Below are 17,012 nucleotides of genomic sequence, written 5' to 3' on the forward strand. Positions count from 1 at the left end.
ATATGTTCCTAAAGCACCTTTGCTTCAGAAAGCGCATGCGCATGACCAGCCCTTTTTTTTTCTTTTGGTACTTGAAAGGTACAGTAACAAACCTCTTTTGCATGTGTGGAACGATGGCAACTGCGTAATTCTAATCCCCCCCCCTGTAAAGGAGGGCGGGGTTTCTACGCTTCAAAGAACAAGCCCGCCGCCTTTTTTGCGCATGCGCATGTTTTGAACCGGCCTCGCCCTGCCAAAGCGTTAAGATCACAGATACTTCCTGCTTGTCCTCTTTTCCTCCCTTTGGGAGACGCAGACGCAAGGCTGGTGTGCTCTCCAGTTTCCCAGAGTACTCAGCGCGGTGAAGAAGCGGCGGTCGCAGGCTGGAGGCATTTTGTGTCCTGGATATCGGCAGCGAGAGGGGAAACGAGCGAGCGAGAGAGCGACAGACAGACAAGATGGCGGCGGCCGAGTGAAGCGCCAGTTAGTGGCGGCGGACGGACGGACTCGCTTGGGCTTTTCTTTTCCCTCTTTCCCCCCCTCCCCCCCTCCGAGACCCCCTTCTGTTCCTCAGAAGGGGAAAAGCCGCGCTGTCAGCCGGGAAAGTGCGTGGGACGTCTACTCTCCAGAGAGGCCTAGCGCCATCCAAGCCGCCGTGACCGAAGCCCCTTCTCCTCCTTCAGTCCTCCCCTGCCCCGTCCCTGGCCGTGGTCGAGCAGGAGCTCCCCGTGGAAATTCCCGCGGGCTCTCAAAAGCGTGGGAAACAACCCCTATCCCCCCCCATCCCCTCCGTCGCCATGGCGAGCAGCAGCGGCTCCAAGGCCGAGTTCATTGTCGGGAACAAATACAAGCTGGTGCGGAAGATTGGCTCGGGCTCCTTCGGGGACATTTACTTGGCCATCAATATCACCAACGGGGAGGTAAGGGCCGAACGGTGCCTGGGCCTTTCCTTTCGCCTTCTTCCCTTCGGATGTCCTATGCTTCGCCAGTGGGAGTAGAGGTCGCCTTCCAGTCAGGCGGGGGCTTCACGTGCCGGGCTCCGGATCCGGCCCCGGGTGTCCGTTGTGTGGGAAGAGTGGCGGCGCGGTTGGGAAGAGAGGAAGCTGTTTCTCTTGAAGTGTGAAGCTTCTCTCGTGGACTTTGTCCCCAGGTTGCACTTTTATTTTTGAGGTCTGGCCGTCTTCCTCTGTCTGTAATTCGATTTTGGAGAACCTACCGTTTGGGCTTTCATTCCCCTGCTTTAATTTTTGGCATTTTGGTAAACGTTTAAAGCAAAATGCCGGATATTTTTCTGCCAAATAGGAATTTAAAATTATGTGGGCAGAGGATTTTTTTAAAAAACAACAACCCCAAAAGCTAAGATATTGTGGGATTGCAGTGTTTTAATTCGAAGGATTGGGAAGTGCCCCTTTTCACACTTTTTGTGTAGGGTAGTTGATGTATGAAGTAAATATATAACGCATAGGCGCTCTGGTTATTTTCTGGGAACCAGTAAAAAACTCTTGTGGAAAGATTTGCGCTTGTTTTTTTCATGTTGGCATCCTGATCTTGTTTCCCCCCTCCCCCCCCAAAAAATAGGACACGATTTTAACATATTCCAGAGTAACTTTAGGTGCCCAATATCATTCTTTTTGAGAATGGCTTTCTGTACAAGTATTGTGTAGAATATATTTGCAGAGATTGCTAATCCTGGGGGGGTGATACAAATCATTTCACCTATTCTCAGTTTTTGTGAAGCACTGAGATGTAGTCCTCCTGATTAGTAGGACTGTTGACCCCCATATCTCCTTTTCCACTGTAGGAAGTAGCTGTGAAGTTAGAATCACAGAAGGCCAGGCATCCCCAGCTGTTATATGAAAGCAAACTATACAAGATTCTGCAAGGCGGAGTTGGCATCCCTCATATAAGGTAAGAGCTATAGCTTTAGGCAGGTGGAATATTTACTACTTTTCTCTTAAAGGATCAGTTTACTTTGTTCTGCATTAGAGGAAGTGTTTATATGTTACCTAGTGTGATAAACTACATGTATAAAAGATATTGAGAGCTTTTCTTTTGGCTGCTTCATACTTCCCCATCCCCCCAGCCTTCATAACCCCCCCTCCAACTAAATTCTCTGATCATTTTCTGAAATACAGTGGGAGTAGCTGGCAACTCCTGGGATGTACCAATAGAAATGGCTGCTCTCTTTTGTGTTTTTGTTCCAACATGTCTTCCTCCTTTGCTAAGAAAATGGCGGATGTCAGTACTTTAACATTCCTGAGAAGTAGGGCATGTTATTTCTTTCTATTCCCTTTTAATAATAATAACGAGATATTCAGAAAAATGGGCTTGTGAAGATGAGGGAGAGGAGATAAGTGGAAGCCCCTTTCTGTTACTGAGAAGACCATACATCACTGAACTAATTATATACTCTTGTTGAAGCAGCTGTTTTCTTTTTTGCTCTTTGAAGATCAATACTTTTCTAGAATCTTATTCTGAGATATAGTTGAATGCTTGATTTTGGAAATGGAAAGAATTTAATATCTAGATAAAGGAATTGCATTAAAGATTTAAGGAATATTTTCATTAAAATACTTTATAGTGTCTGAAACTTTTACATCTGTTTACATCTGTTGATCTGAAGACAAGTATTTGGGGTTTAATGTTGAATATTGCTAGTATATTACAACAAGGAAATACGCAGATTGCTAAAAAACTGCAATTTTTTTTCTAAAATCTTTGGAAGAGCTTTTATTTCATGTACATGACACATACTGTGTTTTATGTGTCATTTATACCTAAGCTTGTGTGTGTGTGTGTGTGTGTGTGTGTTGGCAAATCTTTTTAAAAAGTTGCTACTTAGATTTATTCTGAATTTTCTATGTATAAATCACTTTTGTCATTTTAAACTACAATAGGAAATGTTGATATCTTTGCCTTTATAGGAGGCTGTATAGTTGTGAAATTCATAAACTGCAAGGAAGTATTATGACATAAAGCTCTGTCTTTTACAGAATGAATATGCGATTATTTGATGACACATTCATATGAAGCAACTACTCCCTCCTTTAACTCAGCTGTAATTACACTATTTAATTGTGATGATAAAATTTTGTACATTGTGTAACAGATTTTTATGTTCTGTCTTTTGTTATTAACTTTGATAAAATGCTCTGTTCAGGCCCGTCCTATGTTAAATATAATTATAATCATTCTGTAGCTAGATGATTTCGCTTAAAACTTTGGATTGCAGTACAGAGTTTGCAAGAAAAATTGCAGAGGCATTTAGCTGCCTTGAATTTTTTTCTGGTGTACACTTTAAGGAAATTGATATTTAAATGCTTATATAAGTTTTAAAAGGTATATACAAGGTATTTGATAAATGTATCTATTAACAAAGACTTCATCCCAGTGTTTGTTAGTAGATGCATTTGGAATGGAACAAAACATTACTTTTGAAAAAAGGAATAAAGCAGGTTTAGACTCAGAATAAAACACATTTCTTCACTAAATTTTGGTTTAAATACAAAACATAATATGGCTGTTTTGAGTGGAACAGTGTTTTGTCTTTCAGCATGGAATGTTATACTTTGAATTTTCCTTTCTAGCCTGGTAGAGCTGGAAATACCTGTTGTGCCCCTGTTGGTATTGACTTAGACTGGGTAGGGTGATCTGGAGGTGAAGTTTTGGGACAAAGCAGGAAGCATTTTAAGGAACTTATTTTCTCAACTGTCAAGAAAGTTGGTGAGAGGGTTCTTTTGATTAAAGATTCCCATAAGAAGTTGGAGTTCATGTACCTTTGTTATATGTATAATTTTTTTGGAAAAACAAGATGAAATGTAAATGTAAAAAGTATCCATATAATACAGGTTTGATTGGGGCACTGATTTGCTTGGTTGTTTGAACATAGGCTCAAAAACATAGTTTTTGTTTATGTGATCATTTTGAAAGGCCAAAATGGAAGTTCTGATTGACTTGCTGATCTGATATCTTATTTGCCCTCAGTAGTCTCTTCTGCGTCTTTGTGGTGTCTTCAGATATACTTAAAATTCAAAATACTATGCTAATTTGCTTGCTAGGCAGATTGACATGATGTGTATATTTTTGTATATTGATTTAGTAAGTGTTTTTTGCTGTAAAGGGATGTTCAAACTTGTGAATTTTGCTTTTTGCTGTTATTCTGTCCTCTTTAGCCCTTCAAATGTAAAAACAATAATTATTTATTCAGCAAGTATGTGAATATGAGCTTATGATTATTTATGTATTTTACTGCTACTGATGTAAAATGCAGTTTACTTGTAAGGAGCAGTTTTCTTGTATGTGTTTCTCTCAGGATGGGGCCTTTCCTGACCAACAGTTCCTCCCTGCCTTTAATAATCTAGGGAGAAATTGAATTTTTTTTCTTCTTCTTTACTTTTATCATCTTGCCAGGTGCTAGGAAGTAAAGGAGGTAATCTGTAGGTAAACTTTAAATATTGGATCCTGGAAGAATGTTGCTGACTTTGGGGCATCAGTAGATTTAGGCATACACAATTTAGATTAAGAAGGGGTTTATTTTGAAACAAATCCAATTTGAGTTCTTGGAGTGGCCTTCATTTTCCGCATGAATTATCTCATGCCTTGGTGGTGATAATTGATTTGAAAAGGGATATATGGGAGATTGCAGTCTATGATAATAGTGGATGCTTTACCATTTGTCTTGCTTGATTGTTGGGTCTGCTTGGTTGCTTTGTGTATGTTCCCACAACAAAGCCATCAGTGCATGAGTTGATGAAGGGTTGGCTTTTAAGCCAGCTTGTCAAAGAGCTGATGCTCTTTGGGGACTAGGAGAAAGTGATTGGCCAAGGTCATCCGGTAGCTTTTGTGCCTAAGGGAAGACTAGAATTTGGATCTCCATGCCTAATCCAGATCTTAACCACTATAGGGTACTGGCTCTTAGAGTAAAGTTTGTGGTGCTTTTACTTTTAAAGAGCGAACCTGATGATTTCTTTTACAATCCTTTCTTTAAGCATCTTCCAAAGTGAAAAGTAAAGGATGCATTGTACTTGAATTCCTGGAAGACAGTATAGGAGGAGGACGAAACATATACTTCCATAATGGGAGTTTTCTAAAAAAAACCTCTTGAATACTTTCTCTGGGTTTTTTTTTTTTTGTCTGACTTGTTTGTAGTACTCAACATATAGCACTATTACTTATCCTGGTTTTGCAATTATGAGGTGAAAAGAAGAGTGCTGGAAACTTTTTTCTTTGTTTCTATTTTATGTGGCTGAAACAATCAGAATAAGATATGGGAGGCGTTGATGAAGTATGGTATTTAACCTAGTCATTGTTTTGTCAGATCAATTGATCTGTAAAGATGAGATATTGCCTTAAGTATGTCTAATCTTGCTAAATGCAGGTGAGATGCCTTAATGTTTATATCATGATAACTGAAGAATATCCAGTTGCTTAGAGAAATACTTAGCATTGAATTACCCAAGACTAAATTTGAATATTGTATAATTTTGTCTATGTTCTAAATGTTAAAAAAATATCATTAGTTACATTTACTGAGTGGATTTACACTTATATACAAAAAGATAAAACATTTTTGTCAGTTTTATAGTTTATTTTAATATAAAATTGTGGTTTATAAAACTTGGTTTGTGGCATAGCATGATGTTAGGACTCAGTCACTCTAGCTTATTTAATAAACTTTGTCTAAAGAAATCTTACTTTTTTAGATATGTGAATCAAGTTTGTTAGAGCTGATTATTCAGTTCAGGAATAGAGAAAAATTATTATGATTTGGTTTAAATTGTCAGTGCATTGTTTCAGTTATCTAACATAGTTAGCGTCTGATGTGTTTTCAGTTCTTTGATTAGCATTTAAGTTTATACTGACAATGTTTGTTATTCTTCCAAAAATTAATTTGGTAAGATGAAGTTTCAGAAGAAGGAAAACAAAAGCATACTATGGTAAGCTTGGAAACTCAAGATTGTGTTTTTTGCCTTGTGTACCCTATATAACATTTTCTTGAGATTCTCAGCTTATAGGTGTTGACATCTTAAACAATAATTATAATTCGTAGTTATGAAGATAATTATTGGATGAATACACATAAATCATTGTTATATAGATATTAAATTCTTAAAATATTTTAACTATTGGTTAGTTTTTAATTCTGTCTGATATTTCTGTTTTGACTATTGTTTGCATTTTTGTAAGATGATTTGGAGGGCTTTATGTAATCAGCTGTAATTAAATACAGATAGGTAAGCATTTATTTTTGGTTGTTGATAATGTTATCGAAGAGAATATACTTAACAGAGAATAGCAAAACTTTGCTTCTTCAGTGATGCTAATATTTTTGCATTGTCAGTTACTTGAAATGAAACAGCAGATCTGTTTTATAACACTGACAGTTTTTCCAGAATGTTGCGCACCATAATTTGGAAATTGCAAACTTGTTTATGAGCAATACAAAGTATATTATCTAAGCCTGTATTCCAGTGAAAAACTGAAAATAATATTTTCAGTCCTAAATTGTATCACACAATTCCTTCCGCATATAAATTGTGAATAAGAGAGTTCACTAAACTGCAGTTATTGAAATTGTATGGCAATATAGTATCAGGATAAAGCTGCATTGTCATTGCTTTTTAAGCACCAACATTTTCTATCATTTGTCATTTAAGTTAATGAGAACTGAACAGTTTTGATGACCACAGGATGTTAGAGTTGGCACATAGAAAATATAAAATAGAATGAATGTGATATAAACTGGAACATCCTGGAATAGCTAGCTGGAATTCTCAATAGAACCTCTCTCCATGATGCAACTTTTTTGTTGCAGAGCTTAATGCACTGGTCCCTAATTAGTACAGAAATAGTTTGTGAATTTTGTATGTCCAAAACTAGAATTCCAAAAACAACACATCAAGTCATATCTATGAAAACTTTTTCTGAAACTGTCCTTGTTCTTGAAATATTATTCTGATACCCTGAACATTGTTTATGTCCTAATTCAGGAACTAGCATTTTGGCAAGAGGAAATACCAGTGCTGTAGGCTAAAACAGAGAAGTAACCCCCCACCCCAAATATGACATTGGCATTTTCATGTTGCCAAAAAGATTAAGTTGACATGTTAATATTAGGAGTTAATTAACCAAGATAATTGAGAATGCAAACATAATAAGGATTAGAAAGTTACAATCTAAGCTAATAAGAGAAATATCAACATTAAATCTAAAAACAAAATTGTAACATGGTAATTTTGGCAAAAAGTAAGAGAGAACCAGCCAGTTCTACTGACTAATACTTTTGTAACAAAGTGACATGTTTTATACCTAAATTAAAATGAAATGTAGTGTCTATCTTTGTTTTGGTTGCCATTATAAAATGTAGTGTAGTAGAATTGTTTATTTGCCAACATAGATTAATAAAATTTATAACTATTGTCTGATGATCATTTTGATTACATATTTGGGATACAAAGTTTTAAATTGAAAAATGCTGAAATACAATTATCATAAGTAACAATCTCTAAGCAAATTTGATTGAATATTGGAAGGCTTCCAGATTCCCCCCCCCCTTTGTATTGCTATTATAGGGATATTAAGCGAGAACTACCTGCCTACTAAAAATGTCTAGAAAGGTCGTTGCAATGTCTAAAGCAGTACTGTGTACATATAACAAAATCAGCCGTATTACTAAACAAATCCATTCTCCACTGTGCTGGACAGAGAATCCAAGGTATGGGTTTCTCTGCTCTTCTGGTCGTAGGCTGAGTCAGAAGAGCAGAGAATCCCATACTTTGGATTTTCTTTCCAGCACACTGAGAAGGAGCGTATCAGGTAAGACCAACGCCCCTTACCATCAAATCTTTGCACTTCTGGAATATCAGTAATATAATTAGGAATCTGTGGTCCTGCAAACGAATGGAGTGGTTAAAACTAACCAGTACTTGCTCTGGTAACAGACGTCACAGCTGAACATGTCTTTAAAATGTACTCTCACCCTTGGGCACCAAAACTTTCGAGTAGATGTGATCTTCTGAACAGTTCCCATCCCCCACCATATCCTATAATCTCACTTTCATGATAAAATTGCAATATATCTCCCTGAAGGGAAAAGGAGCATACAAATAAGCATTGTAAAATCTTTAGTCACAGGGAAAGGAGCGGAACAATCTGTAGGGCTTAGAAGAAATTCCATCTGAAACCTGAGAAGTGGATCTTGTAAGTGAATCCAGTTCAAAAGCTCTGCTGGCTGCCACCCTGTCCTTAGCTTCTGCAGAGTTCCCTTTCCCAAGTTGAGCAGCACACCAGGCTGCTGCCCACGCAAGTCGAGCCACACACTTGCGTGGCCCGGTTCCAAACAGGCCATAGTCCGATAGTGGGCCACAGCCCTAGCATTAGGGACCGCTGCTGTAGATGATCCAATTTCTTGTGACTTGTCTGCACCTATTCTGGATGGGTTACCTATTCTGGATGGGTTGCCTCCTCTGTGAAATGTCTCCTTTATTGAAACATTGCTTTATTGCCAGTAACTCTATTGAAGATGTAGCTCCACTCAACCAGAAAGAGTTTCAAGTAAAAGGTGCAAGATAAATCTTCACACTTCACCAAAGCTTTAGAATAGACCACTTATATTGGCAATCTTATTCAAAGTTTGAGTTAGCAGCTATGTAGCCACTGCAAAATATTCTGTAAAAGTTGGCAAAACACAGAAAATACTGCAGATCTTTTAATTTTTCTAGGTGCCTGTCATTTGTATAGTTTGAACTTTTGTAGACTATATCTGTCCACTTATATAGAGGGAACAATGCCAAAATAAGTCTAGGATTAAATGCAGTTTGTTGAAATTGAGTACCATATAATATTCGTTTTTGCATGGATGCTATGATACATGCCCAACATACTTAGAATGTAGAGAATGTCTTCTGAAAAACACGGTATCATCCATATAAACTACAAAATCCTTGGCCAACATATCAGTGAAATTTCATTTACTAATCTGAAGAAGACAGAACAATTAAATAAATACTAGGGCATTACTGTGTATTTGCTTTATCAATATCTATGAAATTGGACATTGTCCCAATGTTCAAAAGAGTTAGGAGCTGGTTTTTCAAGCCAATTGAAATATCTAATTAACCAGGATCATAGTATCTATCTATTATTTAGTAAATTTATCTGCGGCTCATTTTGCCTAGAGAGCTACCTGTCTGTGTCTGCCTGTATATTGCCTGTGTAACATCTATCAATCAAATTTACATAGCTGCCCATCCCAATAAAGATTCTGGATGGCTTACATCCAGGTGGCTTTTATTTTAAAAATATGAAACAGTAAAACAATACATCAATTGAAGCCATACAAATCCAAATAACAACATTCATATATAATCACATCTCTACCTAACAGTCTATATAGTCACTGCACTGACCCTAATTCCTGTTTTCTACTTTTCTAAGACTCAAATATTTTTTCTGCAACAACCCAACTTTTTTGTCCCTTCTTTTGAGTCAAATCCACACTTCGTAGAACAGGATTTATTTCATTCATTTTCAGGGATTTTTCAGTGACAATCCAGAACAATTCCACCAAACCAGCAGTAAATCCTGTTAGTATCATAAGATATAATCATAAGTAACAGTGTATTGTGTCCACATTTTTAACAATCTTCTGCTTCAATCCAGCTTGCTTGTTCTGGTTTTCAGAGCTGACAGGTGGAACACTTCTCATAGCTTGTATAATTAAAGAATCTAGAATTTAATCTCTTTATCTCTAAAACTCCTTTAACTAATTAATCCATTTTTTATAGATGCATGTGTAATAATGCATAGTCGAAGGAAGAGGATTATATAGTAAATGAATTGGAAAAGAACATTACTTATGTTACATTTTTAGGAATTACTTGGTAAAATTTGACCCTACAAAATCTGACAATAACAGAGCTATAACAACTGCAAAATTGCATTTTATAACTTATAACTTCTGAATTATGGGGTTTATTTAAAAAACATACATGGCTGTCCATTTCATGTGAAAATCAATAATAAAAGTACTCAAAACCTCTAAAAAACAAAAACTCTTATTTCCCCAAAACAAAACATTTTTCCATATATCAACATTCACTTTTGCTGGGCTCCAGCCACATTTTACCCCACTGGTTGCATGCTCTTAAATACTAGAAGAGGGCTAGGTGATGGGAGCCTCCCAGGCTTCACAGGACATGATCAGAATATTCTGCTTTGTTCTCCACTTTAAATCCCATTCTCTAAACCAGCAAAATACTGCTGTATTTCTGTAAACAAGAATTTTCCTGAAACACATTATATGTTACCATTTGTTTAAGTAAGTACTAATGCTGAAAAAGTCCAGTTTTGAGTCTTTTGATCAAAAAGTTGTAGTGTATTTCTGTTCAGATATTCTGTTATATTCTTCATTTTTATGGTCTTGAGGCATATTTAGATAAGAGAGAGAAAACTGCTGATTTTTATTCTGGGAATGTCTCATATAACTCTAAATCTTGGAAATTTCTAAGCCCGTTGATCTAAATATTTAGTCATTCATTTTATATCCTGTTTTCTATTCCAATTTTTCTTCCTAATAGTAATCATATATATAGGTTGGTCTGAAAGATTTTTTGGCCTGAAATCATCCTGACTCTCCTGAGTATCTGTGGCTGAGGATAGAGTTGAAGCTATATGTCCCCAGTGTTTTTATATCTTAGCCATATTTTTTAAAAACAATCCAGAGCAAACAACAGAAGCAATAATTAACCAAAAATTACAGCCTTCATGCACAGTTTTTATTCATCAACACAAAATGTTATGATCAGTTTTTCTATATAGATATTCCTTAAGTTACAACTACTTGTTCAACAACAGTTCAAAGATATGATGGGCACTGAACAAAGGGACTGGTCTTCAAAGTTCCAGCTGTTACAGCATCCCTGTGATCATGTGAACAAAATTTGGCAAGCAGTTCACAGTAAATCTGTTTTAACTCTTAAAGCCCTGTTTTAGGTGGATTTTGCAGTTCCTGGAAGCCTTCAGAAGTTCATCTGCTTAAGGAAAGCTACTATTTGCCATGGTTAATAATGAAGGCGGGACAAGAAGCAATGAATGGAAGCTTAATCAAGGAGAATCAAGGCTTATGGCGGGTGGGGGTGGGAGCTCGGATATTTCAAGTGGATCATAAGTGAAATACATGTAATGGAGGCAATACTGAGGTGGCCACAGAGAAGTAAAGTCAGGTGTATAAATGGCAATCTTTTTCACTGATATGACCTGGGCAAATAGTCACAGGAGAAAAACAAAAGTCATGGATGAAAAAAGATTGAGAAATACTTCATTAAACAACCAGCATTGAACCATTTGCTAAGCATTCCATAGTGAGCCGGTTTTTATACTGTTCAAAAGCCAACCTTCAATCTCATGTTTGCACAAAAATTACATATTCATTTTACTGTATTTCTTCTCTAAACCCACAAATATACAAACTATCTCAATTTATATATTTCTCAGTGATCTGTTGAAGAGCAATATATGCCTGATATGAAGGCTTACTGCATTTCACTAGTTGTGTTCATTACTACTTCTTAATACTTTTCAGTTAAAATGCTGCCCAAATATTTTCCCAAGTATACTAAATAAATTAATCTCATTCAACCTTTTCTACTTTTGTAGAAATTTTCTACTTTGGAACAACATCCCTTTCTTTTATCAGACATAGATGTACATATGTTGAATAAACTGCACAGGTCTTGTATTCTAAAAGCAAATCACATCCATGCTATAATATTTTTCTAGTTATACTAGAAATTGCACCTTTAACATTTTCAGCATTTTCATACCATTGATTAATTTTGCATCCATTCTTTTTGAGGATACCATTTGCGGTATTCAGTTCTGTTCAACAGTATGTACAGAGTATATATAGATTTTTGTGATGTGTTTCTTTACAGTGCAAATTACAATTGCCTAATACTATTCATTCATGGGATTATTTGAAAACATTTGGGGGAGGCAAAAACCATATATAAAGTAGTACTTAATATAACAGGTTCATTCTAAATGAGAAAACATATTTTAATTTTTAAGATTTATTATATTTCCACAAATTTGCATTTTTTTCCCATTAGAGGCAAGTTCTATTGGGAGAACTTTTCCACGTTTTTTTAAAAATCATCACATTTTTCCTCCATTATTCCATTCAGGTTGGCAGTAGCATGCCATTTTTTTTAAGAATCCATTTTTACTTCCATGAAATGATAGACAAGTATATGGTAGCAAGAATAATTGGTAAGGCTAGAAAAGTATGGAAAAGTATAATGAATTATGTTGGTTTTAGTTATGTCCCATTTTCTTTTTTATTTCATGCATCTGATTGATTTGACTTATTATATTCTGCATAAAGCTTCTTATCCTAAAGATCAATATGTATATACATTCCCCTATATTCATCACAAAGAATGGTTTTTCTCTCCAGGACAATCTATCTCCAACTTCAGATCTTCCAGTTGTGTATACATTGCCACTGACTCTAAATCAATCCACTTTGCTGCTGGACATCCTCTTTTCTCTTCCATCTTTCCTAGCACTATAGACTTCAATAAAGCGAGGTCTTTGTATAGCATGTCCAAAATACAATGATTTGAGCCTGATCATTTTTGGCTAAATTCAGAAGAAGTTTGGGTTGAGTCCTGATGTTGCATGGGCTGGGTAATGAAATGTCCGCAAGAAAACAACTAGGTTCATAGAGCATCAACATCTCCTCAAAGAATTTTTGATGATCAAATCATACAGTCCAATTCTTTCTTTTATGCTATCTTGATAGTATAGTATTTAATGATTGACTTGAGCTAGGAAACCTTGTTTTATTTCCTGCTAGACCTTTTAAGGGCTTGGGGTTGTTACTTTAAACAGCCTAATTTAAAATAATTCAGTTTTGCCTCTAAAAATATTTCACTTTTGATCATTAACCAACTGCTTAGTACTTATTGTGCAAATTCTACCACTACTACTATTTGCCTTTTTTCAGAATTTATTTTAAAGTGGTAGGCTAGTGGGGACCTCTGCTGTCCTATAGTAATGGACAGTTGTAGTTGTAATCCCCCAGTATATACAGCACCATATATTGTCTATGCTTTTTGGAGCAGAATGGAGCAGTATGGACCTTACTTTTGAAGATGTATTGTTTCCCAACTTGAAAATACAAACATAAATGGAAAAGGATTTTGGAGACATATAATCAGGTTTTATACTCGATATGTGATTTGCAGTGCAGGATGAGGAATTATTCAAGTCATTATACATATATTGTTGCTTTTCATGATAATGAAATAAACTAGCCTCCTGACTACAAAATACCTTTTTGCTTATTTTGACGTTGCTTTTGAAGTAATTTAATCTAATTCAAAATTAGATTATCTATAAACTAATTGAATCATCCAGATGATGGAGACTATAACATTGATGCAAGTTGCAATGTCGTCATGCTACTGTGTGTGTGTGTGTGTGTGTGTGTGTGTGTGTGTGTGTGTGTAAATAAATAAATCTTGGCTTTTTCACTGCTTATAGGGGCAAATGCAGAGGCAGAACCAAACAAGGAATAAGGAAAAATATTAGACATGGTGTATTAATCATTAAATGCTAGACAGTGTGGAAAGTTAATACTGGTCTGTTGAATATAGGAACCATATTCTACACTATAAATTTGCAGCATGGTTTTAAATGGGTTTTGAAAAATTGGATTCTTCAAAATTTTAAGAAAACTACACTGTATTTTATTATTGAAGTCACATTTAACAAATTAATGCTATTCAATTGTATCTAGGTTAACACTAATAATGATTTCTGTCTCTTTGCAGGTGGTATGGTCAAGAAAAAGATTACAATGTTCTAGTCATGGATCTTCTTGGACCTAGTCTTGAAGATCTCTTCAACTTCTGTTCTCGGAGGTTCACAATGAAAACAGTACTTATGTTAGCAGACCAGGTATGTGCAAATACTTTGTTTAGATAAGGAGTACTAGAAGTTCCCTGAAATGTAGTTTGCTTTGTGTTTTCAAATACATATAAAGTTTACTGACTTTATAATATCTGTGGTCCGATAGGTAGTTGAGTCAGATAGTCTGAAAAAATAATATTATGAATGGGAGATTATTTACTGAATAGCACAAGATTTGTAGACCAAATCATGAAATACAGAGTATATTATTTCATATTTAACATTATTTGTTGTATTAAATCTTAAATTCAAAAGAATAGTTGCAATAATTTACGCTATATCTCTTGTGTTTATAAAAGTTTTAAGAGTTTTGAAAAGAAAATTTTATAAGAACGAATATAAATTAAAGGAAAAGAGACACATGCAAAAATAATAAAAAGTAGTAGCTTCTGATTTTGCTTACAGCAATTATAAATACAATTACAAAATTATGTCTTACTCAGTGGTTACAATAAAGCTGTTTTTCTCTATTGTCTATTTTTTCTAATGTCAAAGCCATAAATCATGTTCATTCATTTTTTTCTGTTTTGTGCAAATGAATATAAGTGGTTTCCAGTCAACAATAAACATAGATAAACAGAGAAGGATAGCCTTCCTTTGTCCTAGAGTCACTTGGTTTGTTAGAACTCCATTAACTGATATTGTATACCATGCTGTGCCAAAATGCTTTTGTGACTCTAACTGCCAAATAAAAGATGGTGAATTGAAGCAATGTTAAAGAAGAAAAATTAACCATTTTCATTCAGCCCTACAATGAAGCATATTTGTATAAAGATTCAACTAAGAGAGTATAATGCAAATATTTTAAAGCTACGGCTTCTTGCAATTACAGAAGAATACCTGTTGAACAGCAGTTTACTTCTGCTGTTATTTCATTCTTTCTGAATCAAATACTCCAATCAGAGGTGTACTTCGCTTTTTTTAAAAAAAAAAGCTCATTTTCTATGGGAAAACAAGATTGCTACTATGCTACCAAGTTTTAACCACATTATTTTGAGGATGAGAGTTGGAAGTATAGTTGCAGAGTTGAGACTGGGAAGGGTCTATGCAGGCTACAGATGCCCCTATTTTTTAAAAATTCTCCAATAGGCCTATGGAAGTGTATTAATCATTTAACATGATACGGCTAATAACAGAAAATTAAGTTCTTTTAATATAGAGCAATACATAGACTAAACATGAATAACAATAACTTGTTTTTCTATGGTCAATAATATGAATTCATTCTGTATATAATAAAGGCTCAAAGTGATTAAAGATTTTATGGAGAGAAACAATATGTTTTAGTTCTATAGAATAAACAGAATAGCTCTGTTTTATATTCTGCCTTTGTACTCAAGCAGATATCCAAGGATGCTGACAAGAATCAAATTTTGTAACCCAGAAAGTTAAAACATGAAAATTAATAACTTAACCGTTAAAACCTAGCAAAATGTTTCAGTGGCTCTTTTAAATGTACGCCATGAAGCAATATAGAAGTCTGTCTTTCACGCGTCAAATAGTTAGATATTTAAGAGCTTCTTCAGAAGAGCCTATTCAGCATATTTCATTGGAAGACGGGATAATCATCAGCTCTTTCAGGACTTTAAAGATTAATGTCAAGAATGTGAATAATAGACATCTCTGGAGAGAACTCTGGAATTTTTCTCTTTCTTTGGATTGCACCAAATCTAGATATAGTCCAACTTTAGTTTGTTGAGAACAGCATAAGCTACTTCCAGTTCACCAGTTTTACTTCAGGAAAACTGTTGGACTAAATTTAGATTGGTGTGATCCAGAGGAACAGCAGAGATCTGAGCTGCTTGAGTATTCCATTAGAGTAGATTTTGTACATATCTGATTAATAATAATAGCTTAAACTACATTTAGTAAGTAAACAGCAACCAATAAACATCATTCAATCCCATCATCAAGTCATCCCTGTATTTTGCAGCATTGTACTAATTACAACTTCTGGCCAGTTTTCAAAAATAGTCATAGTAGGAAAAAAATCAGTGGTCATGATAGGAAGTAACATGGATATCCACACACACACACACAAAAATCAAGAGGGATTACAGTTAGCCCAGCAACTGTAATTGTGTAAATGTACTCTTGTCGTGGTCTGAGAATTACCTTGAGAAACAAGAAAAAAAGGCACAGTTGTGACAACTTCAAACTTGATTGCAGAAAATATGACTTCAGCAAGAGTGGTCAGCACCTGGAATGTTCTACCTGATTCCATTGTTACACCCTCAAACCCCCACAGCTTCAGCTTCAAACTGTCTACCATGGACCTCACCCCATTCCTAAGAGGTCCGTAAAGGGGGCGTGCATAAGCACACCAGCGGGTCCTACCATCCCTGTCTTAACTGTCCCCATTTATCTGTACTTACTTCCTTTGTTTATGTTTACACCAGCTATCTCAGCGATGGTGAACCTTTTTTGGCTCACGTGCCATAAGCGGGGGGAGCGCAGGAGGGGTTGTGCACGGGCGTGCCACACCCATAATGCAATGTGCGACACACACCCCTGCGCGCTTGATAGACACCCCCCTCATCCCCATTTTTTGCATGCTTTTTTCACCCTCCCCAGGCTCCAGAGGCTTTATAGGAGCCTGGGAAGGACGAAAACAGCATCCCCTTCACACACACACACACACACACGGAGGCCCTCAAGAAGCTTCAGGAGCTTCCCTGAAGCCTCTGGAGCGCAAAAAAATGCCCCTGTGGGCAAACTGGAAGTTCAGGAAGGGACTTCCGGTTTGCTCACAGGGCCGGTTTAAGCCCTCCGGAGCCTTCAGGGGCCTTCCAGAGGCTTCCCTGAAGGCTCCGGAGGACGAAAAACACCCCATTGGACAAACCGAAAGTCACTTCCGGTTTGCTCGTAGGGCCATTTTTAGTCCCTACGAGCCTTTGCTCTGGAGGACTAAAAACAATCCTACGAGCAAACCGGAAGTGATTTCTGGTTTGTCCGTTGGGTTGTTTTTCGTCCTCCGGAGCCTTCAGGGAAGCTTTCAGAAGGCCCCTGAAGGCTCCGGAGGACTTAAACCGGCCCTACGAGCAAACGGGAAGTCT

General features: G+C 36.4%; 1 protein-coding gene across 4 annotated transcripts in view; it reads left to right on the forward strand.

Annotated features, from left to right (window-relative positions):
- Window positions 1–208: 208 nt before the first annotated feature.
- Window positions 209–17,012, forward strand: part of CSNK1A1 (casein kinase 1 alpha 1) — a gene marked incomplete at its 3' end in the record, with an annotated part of 36,475 nt that continues 19,671 nt past the window's right edge. For 2 of the 4 annotated variants that reach the window (XM_081937904.1, XM_081937906.1), the window contains exons 1-3: window positions 210–899; window positions 1,781–1,887; window positions 13,818–13,944. In XM_081937904.1, the coding sequence (XP_081794030.1) occupies window positions 777–899; window positions 1,781–1,887; window positions 13,818–13,944 (357 nt within the window). In that variant the 5' untranslated portion in view covers window positions 210–776. Of the gene's footprint in view, window positions 900–1,780; window positions 1,888–13,817; window positions 13,945–17,012 lie in introns of all 4 variants that reach the window. The other 2 variants (XM_081937905.1, XM_081937907.1) reach the window with 2 other exon arrangements.

The sequence above is a fragment of the Natrix helvetica genome (assembly GCF_964273705.1).
Source record: "Natrix helvetica genome assembly, chromosome: 1".
NCBI lineage: Eukaryota > Metazoa > Chordata > Lepidosauria > Squamata > Natricidae > Natrix > Natrix helvetica.